Genomic DNA, 20762 nt, shown 5'->3' on the forward strand with positions numbered 1-20762 from the left:
TGCAATTAATATTGATATTTAACAAAGAAATTAAAATTTCTGACTTAAAAAACACCACTTCATGAAAACTTGGTACAGGTATGCATGAAAAAAACCACAAATGCTGAAAATGCAACAGCAACAAAAGAATATTTTAATAGCTTAGGAAAATGAACCTTCGTATTTTATAATCTCAAAAAAATGGGTGGTTGCAAAATAAGCAAATAAAGCATGTTGAGAATGGTTATATCCTATTTGCTACATATTTATATACCATGAATGACAGGGATACTGTATTTTCAACACAGCCCTGTGAAAACAAAAGCCAACGAAATAAACCATTATAAAATCAAATCAACATTATCAGGTTATATAGGACTCTACTCTGCATGCAAGCTTTATTATCTTCCATGTTAGTTAACCTAAACCCACCTGACTGGAGATGTCCATTGCGGCATGTCAAGTTAGTACTGTCATTATAGACATCCGTTTGGGACTTGGAAAATTGCAAAACTGGTTGCAGCTTCTCTATGCAACAGAGGCAGGTAAAAAAAAAAGAACAAAATAAATAAAAAGCAAAAACACATAATGAAAAAATAAGATGTACATGTGAAAATAAAAAGTAATTCAAGGTGTTAGAAGATGAAGGATTTTGGCATTTATATAAAATTATCTTAAAAATATAATTAGTAAAAACTCAGACATTAAAATAGCAACAGAAGTTCACAACTGGTTATTTTCAAAATATGCTTTATATAGGTGTTGTAACCTGAAGCAGGTTTCATATTACCACTATCACCAGCAAATATTTTCTGAGTATCTAATATACCTGCATCATTATGTAGGGGAATAGCCTGGAGACAAAAAAATGAATATTGTTTTTATCATCCAGATACTTCTTTAACATGGCTGGCAACTTACAACACAATTTTTTATTTTTTTTTACAACACAAATATATTAAAAAAAAAAAAAAAAAAAGATTGTATAGGAGCACCTGGGGTGGCTCAGCCGATTAAGCATACAACTCTTGATTTCAGCTCAGGTCATGATCTCATGGTTCATGGGTTCAAGCTTGGGATCCTCTCTCTTCCTCTCTCTCTGTCTCTCCCCTTCTCGCTTGCGCGCGCGCGCTCTCTCTCTCTCTCTCTCTCTCTCTCGCTCTCTCTCAAAAATAAATACATTTTTAAAAAGAAAAAAAAAAGATTGTTTCAACCCTACCCTCAATTTCAAGTAACGACAAATCCTCTCAAGACCCAGGTCGCTATGTCTAGCACCTCAAGCCCAGGAGGGTACCATTTTGTGCTATCTTGCCCCTATCACTGATGCACTACCATTTCCCCATTCAAGTCATCCATACTACTAGTTGACCCTGTTTACCCTGCTTCACCACTTACCAGCATGAACTTGCTTTAGCCTCAGTTTTCTGAGGGTCTCAAAGATTAAACAAAATAATACACAGGAAGAACCTGCTGTGTGCCCCTATTCATCACAGGGGCCCAATTCTTACCATAATTATTTTGTTGCAGTACTCCCAACTGTCATACTGATTCTTTTCTTCTGTACTAGGAGCTCAATGAATATACGAAAAAATGTAGCACATATATACTAACTCTCCTAAACTTTCATTTCTAAGGTCAGACAAGCAGGCGCCATGCTTGGTTTATGGTACAACCACACATGCCTTTGGGACAGGTTAAATAGCAGCTACCCTTTCTGCACAAAGCACAAAGTACTGAACTGTTTTTGTATCCTAGAACTGGCTGATACAATATACCTTGGAGCTTTTTGTTGTTGTTGTTAGCTAACAGATAGGTCATCTGATTTTTCTCAATGATAATACTTTTCAAATCACTGAGAAAGAAACCATTTATGTTGGTAATAGACATAACTTAGAAAAAAAACCTGTAAATGTCTTCTTTATCAATTAACACTCCCTTCACTGAAATGTAACAAGAAGATCACGTATACATTCATTACATACTAAACATAAAGTAACTAACTCCTTGGTTTTGATAACTAATAACTAGGAATAAAAAGCCAGAGAAGTTGTTTTGGTGTGTAGGGTTTAGATTTATAGGTGTGGAAACACACATATACACAATACTACTATACTGCTAATATGAGCTTGCTCCAATTCATTTTTGTTAAAGAAAGTAAACTTAGTTTAATGTTTCTGTTTAGAATCACTAAGGTTGTATAGATTCATTAATGATTTAAAATAAAACCATCACCTTGCTTCTTGGCTCCCACACAACCATCCGAGTCATCTACTTTATTAAAAGGAAAATATTACCACGTAACTTTTCTGTTTAAAGCCCTTCAGCAGCTTCCCACTGCCCACAGACCAGAGCTCAAACCTCTTGCTATATAACAGTAAGGCCCTCCATGATCTGCCTGCATCTCTCATACTGGAGTAATCCTATGTTCACTTCTTCTCCAGCACCCTTCCCTACTTGCCATGCTATTTCTTACCGAGAACCTCTGTTCATACTGTTACTTCTTCCTGAAATGTCTTTTCTTCCAAACATTCTTTACAGCTTTGTCTTTTTGGGGGCTTTAGGTGGCCCAGTTAGTTAAGTGTCTGACTCTTGGTTTTGGCTCAGGTCATGATCTCACAGTTCGTGAGTTTGAGCCCCGCATCAGGCTCTCAGGCTCTGTGCTGACAGTGCAGAACCTGCTTGGGATTCTCTCTCCCTCCCTCTCCCTCTCTCTCTCTCCCTCCGTCTCCCTCTCCCCTGCTCGTACTCTTTCTCTCAAAATAAATAAACTTAAAAAAGAAATAAAAGTAATTTAAAAAAGAAAGCTTTATCTTTTTTAATCTCCCCTTTAGGTTTCACTTCTTCCAGGAATATTTCTCAGACACCTATTTTTCCACCCCTATAAAATATTTGTACACCTTGTCCAGCAGTAATGACGATTCATCTATTTATGTATCTGCCTCAGCCAACATATCATGAAAGCCTTAGGGAGAGGAACATTATATCCAATATGTCAGTATATCTATCTGGTCAACCTTCATATATAATTATAATCCTACCACTTGTTACAATTTCTCCTCATATTATGCTGGTCCAAGCCTCCATCATTTTTCTCCTAGCTTATTACAATTCAATAGTGATCCAACTTGTTCTCCCTGGCTCTACCCTTGGAGCCTATTAGCAAGGTGATCTTTTCAAAATTTAAGTCAGAGAGGTGACTGGGTGGCTCAGTCAGTTAAGCATCTGACTTCAGCTCAGGTCATGATCTCATGGTTTGTGGGTTCAAGCCCTGTACTGGGCTCTGTGCTGAAAGCTCAGGGCCTGGAGCCTGCTTAGATTCTGGGTCTCCCTCTCTCTCTGCCCCTCCCCTGCTCACACTCTCTCTTTCTCTCTCAAAAATAAACATTTAAAAAAATATAAGTCAGATTATGTCATTCCTTTCCTAAAAATCCTGTAACTTCTCCTTTTTTCAGAGATGGCAAAAGTTCAAATCTTTATGGTGGCCTATAAGGCCCTGCTTGTTAGGATGAACCTCCCTGCCCCATCAGTTCTCTTACCTCCTCTCTACCATACTCTCCTGGCTGGGGCACACTGGCCTCTTTGCTTCTTATCAGACACACCAGGTATGTTTTCTTAAGGTTTTACATCAGCTCTTCTCTCTGGACCATTCTTCTCCCAGAGACCTGCATGGCTAACTCTTGTCATCTTTTCAAAGAGGTGTATCTAACCATCCTATTTAAAACTAAAAGCTCAAACCACCTCCCATCCACTCCTAATCCCCATTACTATGTTTTATTTTTTTTTTCCATATATTTATCATCTTCCAACATACTGTATAACTTAATTCTTTTTTATGTTTATTCCCTACTGTCAGTCTTCCCCCTGCTGGAATAAAAACTCTATGAAGGATGGATCCTTGTCTATACCCTAACATTTATATGTAGAACATGGTAATCACCCAAAACCTAGGGGCACCTAGGTGGCTCAGTTGGTTAAGCGTCTGAGTTCAGCTCAGGTCATGATCTCGGGATTTGTGAATCGAGCCCCATGTGTGGCTCCACGCTGACACTGCAGAGCCTGCTTGGGATTCTCTCTCTCTCTGTCCTCCCCCGCTTGTGCACTCTCTCCCTCAAAATAAATAAACTTAAAAAAAACAAACATTCGAGGGGTACCTGGGTTGGTCAGTTGGTTAAGTGTCCGACTTTGGCTCAGGTCATGATCTCATGACTCGTGAGTTTAAGCCCCACATTGGGCTCTGTGCTGACAGCTCAGAGCCTGGAGCCTAGTTTGGATTCTATGTCTCCCTCTCTCTCTGCCCCTCCCCTGCTCACAGTCTGTCTGTCTCTCTCTCTCTCTCTCTCTCACAAAAATAAACATTAAAAAAATTTTGCTGAATTACTAAATAAATTCAGTTAATATCATTGGCACTGTACCTGGTACAGAGTAAAGATTTAATAAGTGGATGTTGAATGAAGCTATTTATTTTTTTACAAAAAGGTAACCTCCAGGTATGCCAAAATTATTTATTTATGGTTAAGCTTTGCTCGAAGGCTTACTAACTTGAATCTAATATATATGAACTCTTCCCATTTTATCAGAGAGTCTGCATCCTCTCTAACCAATCTGTAGGCAGAACTCTTAGTATGATTCTCCATCCTAACTAGGTAACTACTGGGCATTCCACCTCTGAAAAGTTCCATTTCTCAATCAATACGTAGTATATAAATATGCTCTACTATGCACGTGTGCACAACTCTTTTTTACTGTCTTTGGTAGATACAGTCCTAGACTTTGAGATCTCAGAAGACAGGAATATGTTGAGGCCTCTATCCCACCTCTTCTTTTTTAAAGGAACCTCTTGCATGAACGGGCAAAGAGCACTTTTGAGGATGACAACAGACAATGACATCCAAAACATTAATTCTTTTAATGCCTACTTGTTATAGATTCTCTTTTCATCCTAGCACAAATAAGAAATTACAAAGCCATATTAAAAGACAAGTCTATAATAGATGAGATGCTTCCAATAATTCATCATATCACATCTTCAAAAGATAAATCAACCAACTCCTAATTACTCAATTAGAAACATGCTACTAAATGTGCCATAATTAAACTTAATCTGCATTATAGATATGATAATTTGTACATATAGTGAAAGGCATTATAGCTAAAACATAGAAAATACCAACTAGAACAATTAATTATTTTACTACAATAACCTTTGATATTGTATTTAATTTTACTTGATACACTAGTGATCTTCACATAGGAAGTAAGAAGACAAACTCTGTCAGCCATAGACACTAGGCGAACATTGCCTTGTTAATTACCTGAAAACATTAAAGGCTTCTTTTTCATCACTGTGGGGCAAAAAATTTACCAACACAATGGGTCATATAAGAATGAATGAATGAATGAAATATTTACATATGCATGTGTAAATACATTTTTCCACAAAAGCAAGGTGGTGATTACAGATAGATAAGGAGGTGAATAAAAACCAGCATTTTTGAGTACTTACTATGGTCTCTGTGACTGTCACAAATATAGTGAGATAAGTATTATCTATTAGCATATTATAAATGAGATGAAAAAGGCTCAAACATGCTAAATAACTTACCATAAATCACAGAGTAATAAATATATAAGGTCTATCTGTTTACCAAATATATACTTCTATCAAAACAAGTTATGGTACAGAATCACCCAAGAAGGATGGATTTTAGTTCCACTTTGTTTTAGGGGTAGATTTGCCTTAAAAAAATAAGTTTAAAATCTATACCTTCAAAGAGAAGATGAAAAGTTTCTCTTTATAGACCTATTCAAACTGATAAATGCAGAAAGAATGACAGAATTGTATCACTAAGCATCAGTCATCAATTGCTACTACTATCACACAATGCCAGAAGTACTGACAAACCACCTATCAGATGAACTTGGATATTAAAAGAGGCATATCGTATGAATCTTCTGGAGATCCTGATTCAAAAAATTACCAGAAAAATACTAAGTTATTCAATTATGAGATACTAACTAAACATTATATTATGCATTATATTACATTATATTATATATTATATATAAATTCTATTTGGACACTAATCATTTATTTGGCTATGATTTTTTTGTTAATATTAAAAGAAATATTGGTTATTTTTTTAGATGTGATAACGGCATTTGATAATTTTATTTTTAAGGCATTTTTAGAAATACAATAGGAAATATTTATAAATGAATTAAAAAAATGACAAGAATTTGTTTCAACATAATATGAAGGGGGGAAAGTGGGTATATATGCTACCCACTTCCCCCCTTCATATTATGTTGAAACAAATTCTGTACATATATATATATATATATATATACACACACACACACACACACACACACACATGTATATGTATATATACACATTCACACACACTGGAGTTGGCAAACTTTTTCTGTAAGAAGCCAGATAGTAAATATTAAAATATTTTAAAAAGCTATATATCAAAAGGCTTTGAGAGCTTTACGATCTCTGTATCAACTACTCCACTGTCACTGTAGCATAAAAGCATCCAGACAGTATCTACAGGAATGAGTAGCTGTGTGCCATCTTATAAAAATAGGTAGTGAACTGGGTTTAGCCCATGGGCTGTAATTTGCCAGCCCTTGAATATAGATACATCAAGACTGACTAGGAGTTGATAACTATTAGAGCTGAATGATGGATAATTAATTCATTATACTCTTCTATTTTGTGTATGTTAGAAATTTTCTGTAAGTTATAAAAAAAGCCTAGAACACATTTTTAAGATTGATCTATTTCCATCTAATTTTAAAGTTTCACTGAACACACATTTCAAATACATCTCATTCCAGTTATACAATTCATTAAGTGATACCTAGAAGTTGTAAACGGTCCTTGGCCATAACCAAATTAGTCATCATTTTAGCTTGAAGGCGTCTAGCTCTTTCACACTGTTCACCTGAAAGAACAAAGAGGAAAAAAAGTGAAAACATCTACATTTCCCTACTAATATTACTTCAAGATAAAATATTATCGGGGCACCTGAGTGGCTCAGTCGGTTAAGTGTCTGACTCTTCAACGTTTTTTTTGTTTTGTTTTGTTTTTATTTATTTTGGGGACAGAGAGAGACAGAGCATGAACGGGGGAGGGGCAGAGAGAGAGGGAGACACAGAATCGGAAACAGGCTCCAGGCTCCGAGCCATCAGCCCAGAGCCTGACGCGGGGCTCGAACTCACGGACCGCGAGATCGTGACCTGGCTGAAGTCGGACGCTTAACCGACTGCACCACCCAGGCGCCCCTAGTGTCTGACTTTTGGTTTCAGCTCAGATCATGATCTCACAGTTCACGGGTTCGAGCCCCACATCGGGCTCCACACCACGGAGCCTGCTTGGGACTCTCTCACACTCTCATTCTCACTCTCTCTCTCTCTCTCTGCCTCTCCCCTGCTCTTGCTCACTCTCTCTCTCTCTCTCTCAAAATATGTAAATAAACTTGAAAAAAAAAAAAAGAAGATAACATATTATCCCAACTAATCTCATGGGGAGTCATAGTCTTTATAATGAAAAGAGTATCTTTAAAAAATTAGTTAAATTCCTTTTGATGGCTTCAGATCTACTGTTGTATTTCATGGATTTCATGTGTTATTTCATGGATTTTGAAGCATATCTTTTCCCCTACATTTAAAAATCTTTCAAACTGAGATGGGTTTTACAACCAGTACCAACTTACTAAAGCTATCAGCCAGGCTGCAGTCATACCACAGTTTGTCATTGCCTGTGCGTGAACAAATTTGGTCATTGATGTTAATGTTGCTGTTATAGCTTTGTCTAAATAGGATGAAGTCAGTACATTCAATAAGGTAAAAGTCAAATTCAAAGTGATGATAAGAAGAGAATGTGTCATATTTTAGCTGACACTGTTTTTTCTCTTAGTGGTATAATCAAAGGCATTTTCGATTCAGTGAAGTACCATTTTTCTTATAATTTATTTTCTTCTAGCTCTTCTTCTACACAATTGACAAGGAAGAGCAAATACATTCTGTACATAATTCATAAAGTCATGCTCATAAACTCATGAAAAGTCTCAAAGGCCTAACCTCCCATATATACTTGTTCTATTCTGCTCTCTTTTCTATAGGACACCAGTAGCTAGAGAGGTAGTCAAAAAGGGCAAAGAAAAAAAACCTGGCAGACATTAGCCATGTTGCAATTACTGGGGATGAGATGATGTAAGTAGTAGATATCAGCCAACCAGATAACAAATATCCCTGGGTGGACTGATCCATAAGGCTAAGATTCTCATCCTATATAATTTTTCCTTCTGAATTTATTTTATCTATGATAACTAAAATATTTTACTTATTTAATAGTGATGCCCACATACTGCACAATAGTCACAGCATAGTATTTTAGAATTCAGGCTCTGAAGTCAGATTGCCTGGGTTCAAATATTGACTCTACCTACCACTTGCTAGCTATGAGACCTTAGGCAAGTTACTAAACTTCTTGGTACTTAAGGTTATTTATGTAAAAAGTAAGGATAATAGCAGCAGCCTCAGAGTGTGGGGTTGTGGTGAAAATTAAGAGGTAACACACATGAAGCACACACACTGATGCTTGGGCACACAGCACAGTGTAAAATAAATGCTGCCTATATAAAGATAATATTAGACTATAATTTTTAATTTTAGGTGATAGGAAAGTAAAGATGAAAAATAACTGCTTTGGTTTTAAAATGCCAAGTGTACATCAAACTAAGACATTTACAGCTCATATTCTAACATGCAGTCAAGCATTACCCTTAAACACAAAAGGGAGTCTGATTAAACCACTGCTTCCTGCCTTGACAATGAGGGAAGGACCAGTTTCAAAACAGAGCTAAAAATGAGGCTAAAACATCTCCAACAGTGGGTCCAAGGAGGACACAAGTAATATCCTGGTTTTTGTCAGAATGCTATAGGTAACCAAGTTTGAACACAGGTAATAAAGCATTAACTGTAAGTCTATACACATTAATAATAACACTTAAAAATCTGTCAAATACTTTCAGGAAGTAGCTGGATCTGAAATCAGGGCAATCACATGAATATTATTTGGGATGGCTACCAAACAAATGTAAATAAAATCTTACCTTGTCCTGTAACTATGACAGCTATTCCTTTTTCTAGTTCTTCAATACCTTTCTTATACCATTCCACAGCTTGCTCCTTTTGCCCTGCTTTAAAACAGAAATAATTATTTGTATATATACGATGCATTACATACTAGAATATACTAAACATTTCCCAAATCATGCAGTTATTAGATGATATATGAAAAAGAGGACTGTGATCAAATAAACCTGAGGAATATTACTATATGACTTCTTGGTACCTTTAGCATCCTAATGTGTATACATTTCCCAAAGGGGAGGTATAGACATCAATATTTCTCAAAATTTTAGGGTTGAGTCCTTTGTTTATCATCTCATGGTATTGATGCTTGTAACCACTGAAATGCTGTACTATGGAAAGAAATTTTAATTAGGGAGAATTTATTTTAAATAATGGTATTGAAAATACATACAGTTAGAAAACATAAACCTGATTTCAATAATGGGGGAAAAAAGCACTATTTAACCAACCCAACTGTATTCAAATCGGACGTAATTTGTTCATTGTTGGGTGCCTCCTTTTTGGAGTTAGCTTTTATTTTAAAAATGATTGCATCATGAGAACTGATACATGAGATTACAAGTGTGGCATTTAGTAAATGTCTATTTTCTTTCAAACAAATGACTGGTTTACAACATTAATTCTTGATCCAAGTTAAGCCTAAAAAAGACCTAAAAATTCAGTGTAATCAATATGTATCAATATGTATGTAGAATATTTCTATAAAGTGTATGTATGTAAAGTGGTAACAACCACATGCAAATCTCATTGTTTTTGAAAATTAATTTCTTAGTCTTTAGAATCTTAAAAGTGGCGCAGAGATACAGTAAAGGTGGAAATCATCTATCAGAACTAAGTTTTTCTTTTTTTCCCAACTTATGTCCCCATTTAATCAAACAACAGTTCCCATGTCATTCCTTAATATTATCTGAAATTTCAAAGCCAGTAAAATATCATGACTCCCTTGATTAACAAAGATGAAGTAGTCTTACCAGAAGCACCACACACAACTAAGTAATGCTGTCCCCTTATGAATGTGTACCACCTACTCCTTCCATCATCCCCCAAATAAATCACTAACTAGATTCAGCCCCTGGGATGGAGTAATTTCTTACTAATTGTAGTGCCACTAGTATTTCACACAGCTTCTAGGCCAGAATAATGACACATGAAGAAATTATTAAGCATTTGTTATAAGGGTGGGTGGCTCAGTCGGTTAAGCATCCAACTCTTGGTTTAGGCTAAGGTCATGATCTCATCGTTCATAAGTTCGAGCCCCACATGGGTCTCCATGCTGACAACGTGGAACTGCTTGGAATTCTCTCTTTCTCCCTCTCTCTGTGCCCCTCCCCACTCACTCTCAAAATAAACTTAAAAAAAATAACTTCTTACATACCAATTCAATTCAAATTTCTTACCATCCAATTCAAATTATTTGCATGCTGACCTTCCTATTTTTTTAATAAAAAAACCTATTTATATGTACTTTTGGTTTTTTAATTTGAAAAAAAGGGAGGGAAATATAGAAAACAGTAAAATAGCATTTGCATTCTGAGTGGTGGGAAATGATAACAATGTCACATTTGCTTAAACATTTTTTTTCATAAATTACAATAGATACAAAAGAAGTTCCTTTTTTTGTGCCTCTTCCCATTTCCAAGCTCCTTTCCTTTCTAGAAACCATTATAATATATTCAGTGAGTATCTTTCTAGTACATGTTTTTCTATTGTACCTATTTTATTTCTACCATTTAAAAATTTTACATCGCTTTTGAGTTCTATGTTGCCATATAGAGATCTACTTCATTCATTTTGACTTCTATATAGTATTCTTTAAAAAAATTTTTTTTAATGTTTATTTATTCTTGAGAGAGAGAGACAGAGACAGAGCATAAGCGGGGGGAGGGTCAGAGTGAGAGAGGGACACAGAATCCGAAGCAGGCTCCAGGCTCTGAGCTGTCAGCACAGAACCCGAAGTGGGGCTCAAACTCACAAGCTGTGAGATCATGACCTGAGCTGAAGTCAGATGTTCAACCGACTGAGCCACCCAGGTGCCTCTCTATATAGTATCCTTTATCATCCTATAATTTATTCGACTATTTTTCTATTAAAATATATTTAGTTTATTTCCAGTGTCTCAGTATTTCAAATAATGCTGCAATAAACATGCTTGTACCTGTCCTTGTATGTATATGTGCCAATTTCTCTAGGGTATGTTTAAGGGGTAGAATTAATGAGTCATAGTTCAGTTCATTTCCATCCACCAGAAATCAACAAACTACTTTTTGAGAGTGCTTGCACCAATTTCCACTCCTAATAGCAGTGTATGACACTTACCACTGGCAACATCCAAATAAATGTTTTAAGGAGGCTGAGTATATTACTATCTGCAAATGAAATGACTGATTACAGATAAATTCACGTGCTCAATACTCAATTACCTAACATTTTTTGATACGAGGTAGTTGATTTGCTATATTAATTGAATCTCTAAGTCAGTATGATAGTAGAAAATGCATAAATAATTATTACAGGACTTATAAGTACAAGACTACTGGAGAAAGGATAGATATATAGGTCAGTAGAACAGAAGAGAAAGTCCAGAAATAGACCCACTCACATAACATGGATTGACTTTGACAAAGATGACAAGGTAAGTCAATGAAGAAAGAACAGCCTATTCAAAAAATGATACTAGAATAACAGCCCTCCATATAAAAAAGAAACCTTCATACAACATAGAAAAAATTAACTTGAAATGGATCACAGACCTAAATGTAAAACCTAAAACTACTTAATTGATAGAAGAAAACAGACAAAATTCTTTGTGATTGTGGCTTAGGCAGAGATTTAGAAGATAAAAATCACAAACCTTAAGAGAAAAAAACCTGATAAACTAGATTGCATTAAAATTAAAAGCTGGGGCACCAGGGTGGCTCAGTCAGTTAAGCGTCCAACTCTTTATCTCAGCTCAGGCCTTGATCTCACGGTTGTGAGTTCAAGTCCTATGCTAGACTCTGTGTGGAGCACGAAGCCTACTTTAAAAGAAAAAAAAAAAAAAAAAATTAAAAGCTCCTGCTCCTTAAAAGACAGAGTTAGATAATGAAAACACAAGCCCCAAATTGAATGGGAGAAAATATTTGCAAACCACTATATCTAAAAAAAGACATGTAACCAGAATACATAAAGAACTCTTACAATGATAAAAAAAATTATCCTCATTAAAATATAGTGGGCAAAAGATCAAATAATGTATACTTTATCAAAGACAGACGTAACTCGCAAAGAAGCACAAGAAAAGATGTTCAACATTATTAGCTTTTAGGTAACTACAAATTAAAATCACAAGATCCCACTAAGTACCCAATTTAGAATGGAAAACAATTCCAATACATCGACTATACCCCCCCAAAATTTTTTAAAGCTCTTAAAATTATAAGACAAAATAAAAATGGACCTCACATATACTTGGAAGGGTGAATACAAAGTAGAGCCACTTTGGGAGAAAGTCTGATAGCTTATGATATTAACATACACATGTTTACCACATGACCCAGCAATCCCTTCTTCTTTGTATTTACCCAAAAAAATGAAATGAAAACATTAAAGACCAGTACATGAATGCTTATAACAACAGCTTTATTCATAAGAGCTAAAAACTGGGAACAATCTAGATGTCCATCATTTAGTGAATGGATTAACAAAATGTGGTACATCCATATGTAGAATATTATCCAGCAGTAAAAAGGAACAAACTACTGGTAAATGTAGGAATGTGGATGAATCTCAAAAACATGCTAAACGAAAGAAGCTAGACACAAAAGGCTACAGACTGTATGAATCCATTTAAATGACACTCAGTGAAGACAAAACTATAGGGACAGATCAGATCTGTGACTACCAGGGGCTAATCGAAAGGCAAGGGGACTGATTACAAAGGGGCACAAAGTAGCTTTTGGAATGATAAAACATTCAGTATATGTTGTTGTTATGGTTACCCAACTCTTTGTAAATACTCACTTAACTACACACTCTTAAAAGGGTTCAATTTTACTGTATGTAAATTATACCTCAATAAATCTGACTCTTAAAAAGTGCAATACTCTCGGGGCGCCTGGGTGGCGCAGTCGGTTAAGCGTCCGACTTCAGCCAGGTCACGATCTCGCGGTCCGTGAGTTCGAGCCCCGCGTCAGGCTCTGGGCTGATGGCTCAGAGCCTGGAGCCTGTTTCCGATTCTGTGTCTCCCTCTCTCTCTGCCCCTCCCCCGTTCATGCTCTGTCTCTCTCTGTCCCAAAAATAAATAAAAACGTTGAGAAAAAAAAAAATTAAAAAAAAAAAAGTGCAATACTCTCAACATTTATGTAGAAGTATATTCATTGTGGCTTAGAATATTACACCTGAACTATAATCTTCATTACAAGATTAAAATACAAAAATTAGAAAAATATTTTTAAAACATCTGTTTAAAGGGATCAAAGAGTTTTCAAAACAGTGAAAAGTACCAAAATTTGTAAAGGTACCATTTCATATTCATTAGGATGAATTACTAAAATTACAAAAATTACTAAAATATAGAAAGGAAAAAAGCCAACAGAGGTGGGTCTAGCATTTGGAGCACTTTTCTACCTGAAGCAACTGCCAATTCTGAAAGCAAAAGTGGCCAAGAAACTAAGCAGAGCTTTCAGCAGACTCATAGAACTAAATTGACAAAATGCAAATTCCAGGACATGTCCAGAAAAAATAGTGGCAAAGCTTCCAAGATTTTGGTTGGGACCCTGCATTACTGAAGAGTTAAGAACTAGACCAGCCTGCACAATGGCTAGAAACCATACTTAAATCACTTCACTACCTTTACCCTGAAACTAAGGGAAACTACAGCCCTTACCATCCACTGACCACCCTTTTGACTAAACTGTGGCAGAAAAACCAAAGCTTCCAATGGTCTCTAGCACAGAAAAGGCCTTCAATACAGTTCTTAGTTTCCTTTATACATTGTTCTTAACTCTATAAACCCAAGTAATACTCAAACTCAACCAACCAAACTGGACCAAGTCAAGAGAAGAGTGGGGCGGCAGAAATTTACATTCACTGTTGTAGTTGAAATTATTAGCTAATAATTTTAACTACAAGCAAACTACATAATCTATGGCAGCGACCCAAAGGTCAAATATTGTCAACTACCTGTTTTAGTACATAAAACTTTACTGGATCACACCTACTATATGAGAATTTTGAGTAGCTGTGACAACTTAAAATATTTACTAAATATTTACTCAATTCAACAAAAAATCAAACCCAACATAAAAACTGACAAAGGACATAAAAAGACATTTTCAAAGTAGATATAGAAATAACCAATAAGCAAATGAAAAAATGCTCAACATAAGAAATTAGGGAATGCAAATCAAAACCATGATGAGGCATTGTTTCACATCCATTAGGAAGACTATTATTTAAAAAACCCTGAAACTAACCAATGTGGAGAAATTAGAAACCCTTGCCCACTGGTAGTAGCAACATACAAATGGTACAACTGATGTGGAAAAGTCCTTCAAAAAATTAAACACAGAATTACCATACGATCCAGCAATTCTACTCCTATGCAGATACTCAAAAATACCGAAAGCAGGGAAGCAAACAGATACCTGTATATTCATGTCCATAGTAGCATTATTCACAATAGATGGAAACAACCCAAATGTCCATCAAAAGACAAATAGTTAAACAAAATGTGGTGTGTGTATATATACATATATATATGTGTGTATACCTATGTGTGTGTGTGTGTGTATATATATATATATATATATATATATATATATGTAATGGAATATTAGGCAGCCTTTAAAAGGAATGAAATCTGGGACGCCTGGGTGTCTCAGTCGGTTAAGAGTCCAACTCTTGATTTCGGCTCATGTCATGATGTAATGGTTCGTGGGTTTGAGCCCCACTTCGGGTTCTGCACTGGCAATGGGGAGCCTGCTTGGGATTCTCTCTCTCTCTCTCTCTCTCTCTCTCTCTCTCTCTCTCTCTCTCTCGTGCTCTCGCTCTCACTCTCTCTGCCCCTGCCCTGCTTGCTCTTGCTCTCTAAAATAAATAAATTAATTTAAAAAAAGGAATGAAATCTGATACATACAACATGGCTAATGAACCCTGAAAACATTATGTTAAGTAAGGCAAGTCAGACACACAAAAAATACCGTATGATTCCATTTACATAAGGTACCTGGAATAGGCAAATTCATACAAACAGAAAGTAGGACAGAAATTACCAGGGACGGAGGAAAGGGGAGAATGTACAAGGGAATATAGGTGGAGAGTTATTATTTAATAGGTACAGAGTTTCTGTCTGGATTGATAAAAAGTTCTAGAAATGGATAGTAGTGATGGTTGCACAACACTGGGAATGTATTAAATGCCACTGAATTGTACACTTAAAATGATTAAAACAGCAAATTTTATGTTATCTATGCTTTACCACAATGAAAAAATTACTGGGGCGCCTGGGTGCCTCAGTTGGTTAAGTGTCTGACTCCTGATTTCAGCTCAGGTCATGATCTCATGGTTCATTAGATTGAGCCCAGCATTAGCACAGAGCTTGCTTAGGATTCTCTCTCACCCTCTCTCTCTGCCTCTCCCCCCACCCCACCCCCTGCCCATGCACATTCTCTCAAAATGAATAAACTTAAAAAAAATTACTAAATGGCCCATTATAAGCAATTTGCTATCCCTTGGTATACAGCAATGAAAATGAACAAAACTGCTGCCATGTGCAACATCACAGAATTGACAAGCATTTATTGATTTCATTGTAAAGCTCAAGATGAGGAAAAACTGATCTATAGTGTTAGAGTTAGGATTTGTAGATACCTTCACAAAAGATGGGGAAAAGGAGCACGTGGAAGATGGAAGAAAGCATGACAAAGGCAGGCTTTTTGAAGTAATATTCTATTTTTTTTAATGTTTTTATTTATTTTTGAGCAAAAGAGAGAGAGCAAGTGGAAGAGGGGCAGAGAGAGAGAGAGAGAGAGAGAGAGAGAGAGAGAGAGAGAGAGAGAGAGAAGACACAGAATCCGAAGCAGGCTCCAGGTTCTGAGCTGTCAGCACAGAGCCCCACATGGGGCTTGAACCCATGAATCACGAGATCATGACCTGCACTGAAGTCAGACACTCAACTGACTGAGCTGCCCAGGTGCACCAGTAATATTCTATTTCTTAACCTGGTGGGGTTTCAGACTGCTATGTTCACTTTGAAAATTCATTAAGCAATAAAGTAATTGTGCACTTTATATGTAAGTTAATCAAAGTTTACTTAAAAACTAAAGAACAGAAGATCAGATATATTGATATGCAAAGAGAGTCCCAATACATTGAAAAGGTACAGATCAGTTTATTGTAACATTTGTTTCCTCTAATGAATACTTAACATTTATATAAGTAAACAAAATCAGATAACTTATTAGCAATCATCTTCCCAAGGCTAAGATTACAGAGGATTTTCACTCCCTATATTTGTTCATTATTTTAATTTTTGAGTATGTGCTACTGTACAAGCAACAGAAATACTAACAACATCCTTCTTTAAATTTGAGGTAAGTCTAGGGGTACCTGGGTGGCTCAATCAGTTAAGGGGCTGACTCTTGATTTCTGCTCAGGTCACAATCTCATGATCTGTGAGATCAAGCCCCATGCTGGGCTCTGCATTATGGCATGGAGCATCCTTGGGATTCTGACTCTTCCCCACTTGCGCTCGCTCTCTCAAACAATTTTAATTTAAAAAGTATAAATAAATAGAGGTAAATATAGTGGACTAAGTTATGAATTATCTACTTCATCTTTTTCATTCATATAGTAGTAGTACCCACACTGCCAGAGGGAGGGTCAAAACAAGAGTAGTTTGAGGTAGAGAGAGAGGATATGTGTTTGTAGTAAGTAAGAAGATGGGGACATAAGTCCTCGCTCATCATTTAAAAAATTTTTTTTACATGTTTATTTATTTTTGAGAGAAAGAGAGACAGCATGAATGGGGAAGGGGTAGAGAGAGAGGGAGACACAGGATCCAAAGCAGGCTCCATACTCTGAGCTGTCAGCATAGAGCCCGACGCGGGGCTCGAACTCACGAGCCGTGAGATCATGACCTGAGCCGAAGTCGGACGCTCAACTGACTGAGCCACTCAGGCACCCCATTGGTCATCATTTAATAGCTGTATGACTTTGCGAAAGTCAGTCAATCTCTCTGAGCTTTAGTCTCCTGACCTAAAAGCAAGACGACATTTTTTTTACCTAACCGAGTTATGTCAAAAATCAAATGAAATAGGATATGTGACAGACAATACTTTAAATAATAAAGAAGCATGTAAACATTACTTTTACTATTTTTATTACACTTAGTACATTTGTTGGTTGACTAATTTAAATCCTTCTACTTCTGAAATGCATGCACAGTTGTACGTTCTTGAGTTTTCCTCATTTAAGTTATATAAAGCCACTGCTTTTACTTATTTAGTCCTTAGTATACGCCTACAAAAAATTCCAGGGAACAAATATATTCATTTTCCTACACAATTTTCTGCTAGCAACTTGCAAGTGTCACAATTGACAGAGTAACAAGTATCTTTAAAAATCCTACAATAGATTTTATTGTGTGCTAAATACTAAGAAACCACAGGGACCATGAAGCATCAGCAAATAGCCCCCAGATTAATTCTCTCATAGGTCACTATCACTGGAAAGGACACTTAATTAAAAAAAAATTTTTTTAATGTCTATTCATTTTTTGAAAGAGAGAGAGCACGTGCATACGCACGAGTAGGGGAGGAGTGGAGAGAGAGGGAGACACAGAATTCGAATCGGGCTCCAGGCTCTAAGCTGTCAGCACAGAGCCCAATGTGGGGCTCAAACTCGTGAACCACAAGATCATGACCTGAGTTGAAGCTGGACGCTCAACCAACTGAGCCACCCAGGCGCCCCTGAAAAGGACACTTTCTACTGTGTTTTAATTCAGCAAGAAAGTCACACTTGCATTCACTTTCTAACTTCAAGGTTTATTTCTAAAGTAAAAACTTATTTTCCAGGGCACCTGGGTAGCTCAGTCGGTTGAGGGTCCAACTTCGGCTCAGGTCATGATCTCATTGTTTGTGGGTTTGAGCCCCTGATCGGGTTCTGTGCTGACAACTCAGAACCTGGAGCCTCCTTCAGACTTTGTGTCCCCCTATCTTTCTGTCCCTCCCTGACTCATGTTCTGTCTTTCTCTCTCTCAAAAATAAAATAAACATTAAAAAAATATTTTTTAACTTATTTTCCCATTTAATTCCCATGTTTTGAATTAAAAAGTTTTGAATCCCTTGTAAAGAAATCATTTCGGTTTTGGACATTTTCTTTAAACCTTAAGAATGCCAATTAATTTATCTTTTTAAAAGTCTTTTGTATTTACTATGGGTAGTGGGTAAGTTTAATTTTTTTCGGTGCATTTTCTCTATTTTCCAAATTCTCCACAAAAAGCTTGCATTACATTCATATATGAATACAGAAAGATTGGGGTGCCGGGGTGGCTCAGTCTGTTCAGTGTCTGACTCTTGACTTCAGCTCAGGTCCATGTTCTCATGGTTCATGAGTTTGAGCCCTGAATTGGGCTCTACACTAACAGTGTGGAGCCTGATTGCATGCTTGGGATTGTCTCTCTCTCCCTCTCTCTCTGCCCCGTCTCTGCTCACGTGCATGTGCGCATGCTCTCACTCTCTCTCAAAATAAACTTTACCAAAATTTTAAAGAAAGTACAAAAACGTTAATTTTATCTTTTATAATAAGAAGCTAAGACACTAAGTGAGCTTAGGCAGAGACTTCCAACTTTTTTTCTGAACTAAAGATCACAATTAGCAAAAAGATTTTTATATCACTCTTTAGATAATTCTCTTTCTTTCCCAAATGTAATTTACACTGCACTTATGTCCTAAAAATGGTAACAGAAACTAGGTATTGAAGGTTTAAAACAATGTTCTAACATAACCTCTAGGAGTTATAATTTAAGAGGATTGTTGAAATTAAAAACAGTAGTTCCATTTTCTGAGGACCTACTAGGTGCAAGCACTAAGTATTTTCCAAACATGGTCTCAGTATAGTAAGTAACTTGCCCAAGATCTTAAATAGTCAGAATTCAAATGCCATTTTGGATATTAGGCGCTGCAATTAAAAAAAGGATATGGGGCGCCTGGGTGGCGCAGTCGGTTAAGCGTCCGACTTCAGCCAGGTCACGATCTCGCGGTCCGTGAGTTCGAGCCCCGCGTCGGGCTCTGGGCTGATGGCTCAGAGCCTGGAGCCTGTTTCCGACTCTGTGTCTCCCTCTCTCTCTGCCCCTCCCCCGTTCATGCTCTGTCTCTCTGTCCCAAAAATAAATAAACGTTGAAAAAAAAATTTAAAATAAAAAAAGGATAAAATTAGACCCTCAAAGCTAAGGAAGAGGAAAGCAGTCCCTAACACCCAGGAGCTGGCCTAGTACTAATCAGTATCAGCTAGGGTCTGGTGTAACTAAGAGTTGATCTGGCATTACACCTAGGTCTGGTGTTCTTTTGAACATAAACAATTTCATACAACATTAGCATCAGATAAGGCTACTCTATGATGGTGATGGATCAAGACAAACACAAGACACAGACAAAACATGAACACTGTCCAAGCCATGAAATACCAAACACCCCCCTTTTCAGCCTAATGAGTGCTTCTCAACCAGTAACAGCTTTAGCCTTATTCTATTCTTCCCTCTTCCTAAATCACATTTAATCACACTTAATCATAGAATATCTCCACCTCCTCATATCATCCAATACAGAGTAAAACTCTACTTCCTTAAATCCTCCTCAAAATCACCCAATACAAGCCCAAATCCTAGAGTAAGTTATTTCCAACACCCTTTCCCTAGGATGCCATGGTTTCCACAGCGCACGTTCTCCCTGCTTCAATGATAAATCGCACCTGTTCAATTACAGGAGTGTGTTCCTAGCGATGGTTGACTGAAAGACATTGACAAAACCCACTTAACAACAGTTACTTCTCTTCGTCTCTATTGTAGCATAAAGTATCTGTAGAAGAGCTGGAAAGATACATGAATAAGTTTAGAATGTCTATGCTCTACCTAGTTAGCTGTAAAACAAGTCTCCAAGATAATCATAGATTTTGCTATTTTTCTTTCTTCATTGACCAGAAAGAACAACTGCTGACATGTGAGTCTGCTCAAAGTTTTATTCTATAGGATATCTAGCGTGAGCAGTTAATCCACGAAGAGTAAAAATAGGCTACATTAGCACATTAATAATTTCACGGGTATTATATAGGTCAAGGAGAATTGTAAGTCAAAAAAAGAGGAAACCATTAGAAAAATAGAGAATCCATACTTTGCTAGAAGTCAAAAGGCCAACTACTGGATTGGATGGAGCACGGGGAATATGATAGTAGAAAAAAGAGGTAGGAAAGGTTAGAGAAGATCCTTTGTCAATAATTTAATAATTTTAATAATTTAATAATTTAATATCCATTTACTGACTATTCCTCGACTATCATCTACATGACTCATCTGGATAGATTCTTAGGAATCTAGTTACCAGGTGAGTTTTGTAGGGTTTAACTACATTCTACATTAGGAA

At 36.6% G+C, this 20762-nt stretch overlaps 1 protein-coding gene across 4 annotated transcripts in view; it reads right to left on the reverse strand.

Moving 5' to 3' along the window:
• SPAST (spastin) overlaps positions 1–20762 on the reverse strand; it is a 51761-nt gene that overhangs the window by 26277 nt on the left and 4722 nt on the right. Inside the window, exons 2-4 of one of the 4 annotated variants that reach the window (XM_011281135.4) lie at positions 9105–9188; positions 6849–6932; positions 412–507 (exon numbers count right to left, since the gene is read on the reverse strand). In XM_011281135.4, the coding sequence (XP_011279437.1) occupies positions 412–507; positions 6849–6932; positions 9105–9188 (264 nt within the window). Of the gene's footprint in view, positions 1–411; positions 508–6848; positions 6933–9104; positions 9192–20762 lie in introns of all 4 variants that reach the window. The other 3 variants (XM_011281134.4, XM_045054713.1, XM_019827706.3) reach the window with 3 other exon arrangements.

Source organism: Felis catus, chromosome A3 (genome assembly GCF_018350175.1).
Source record: "Felis catus isolate Fca126 chromosome A3, F.catus_Fca126_mat1.0, whole genome shotgun sequence".
Lineage (NCBI taxonomy): Eukaryota > Metazoa > Chordata > Mammalia > Carnivora > Felidae > Felis > Felis catus.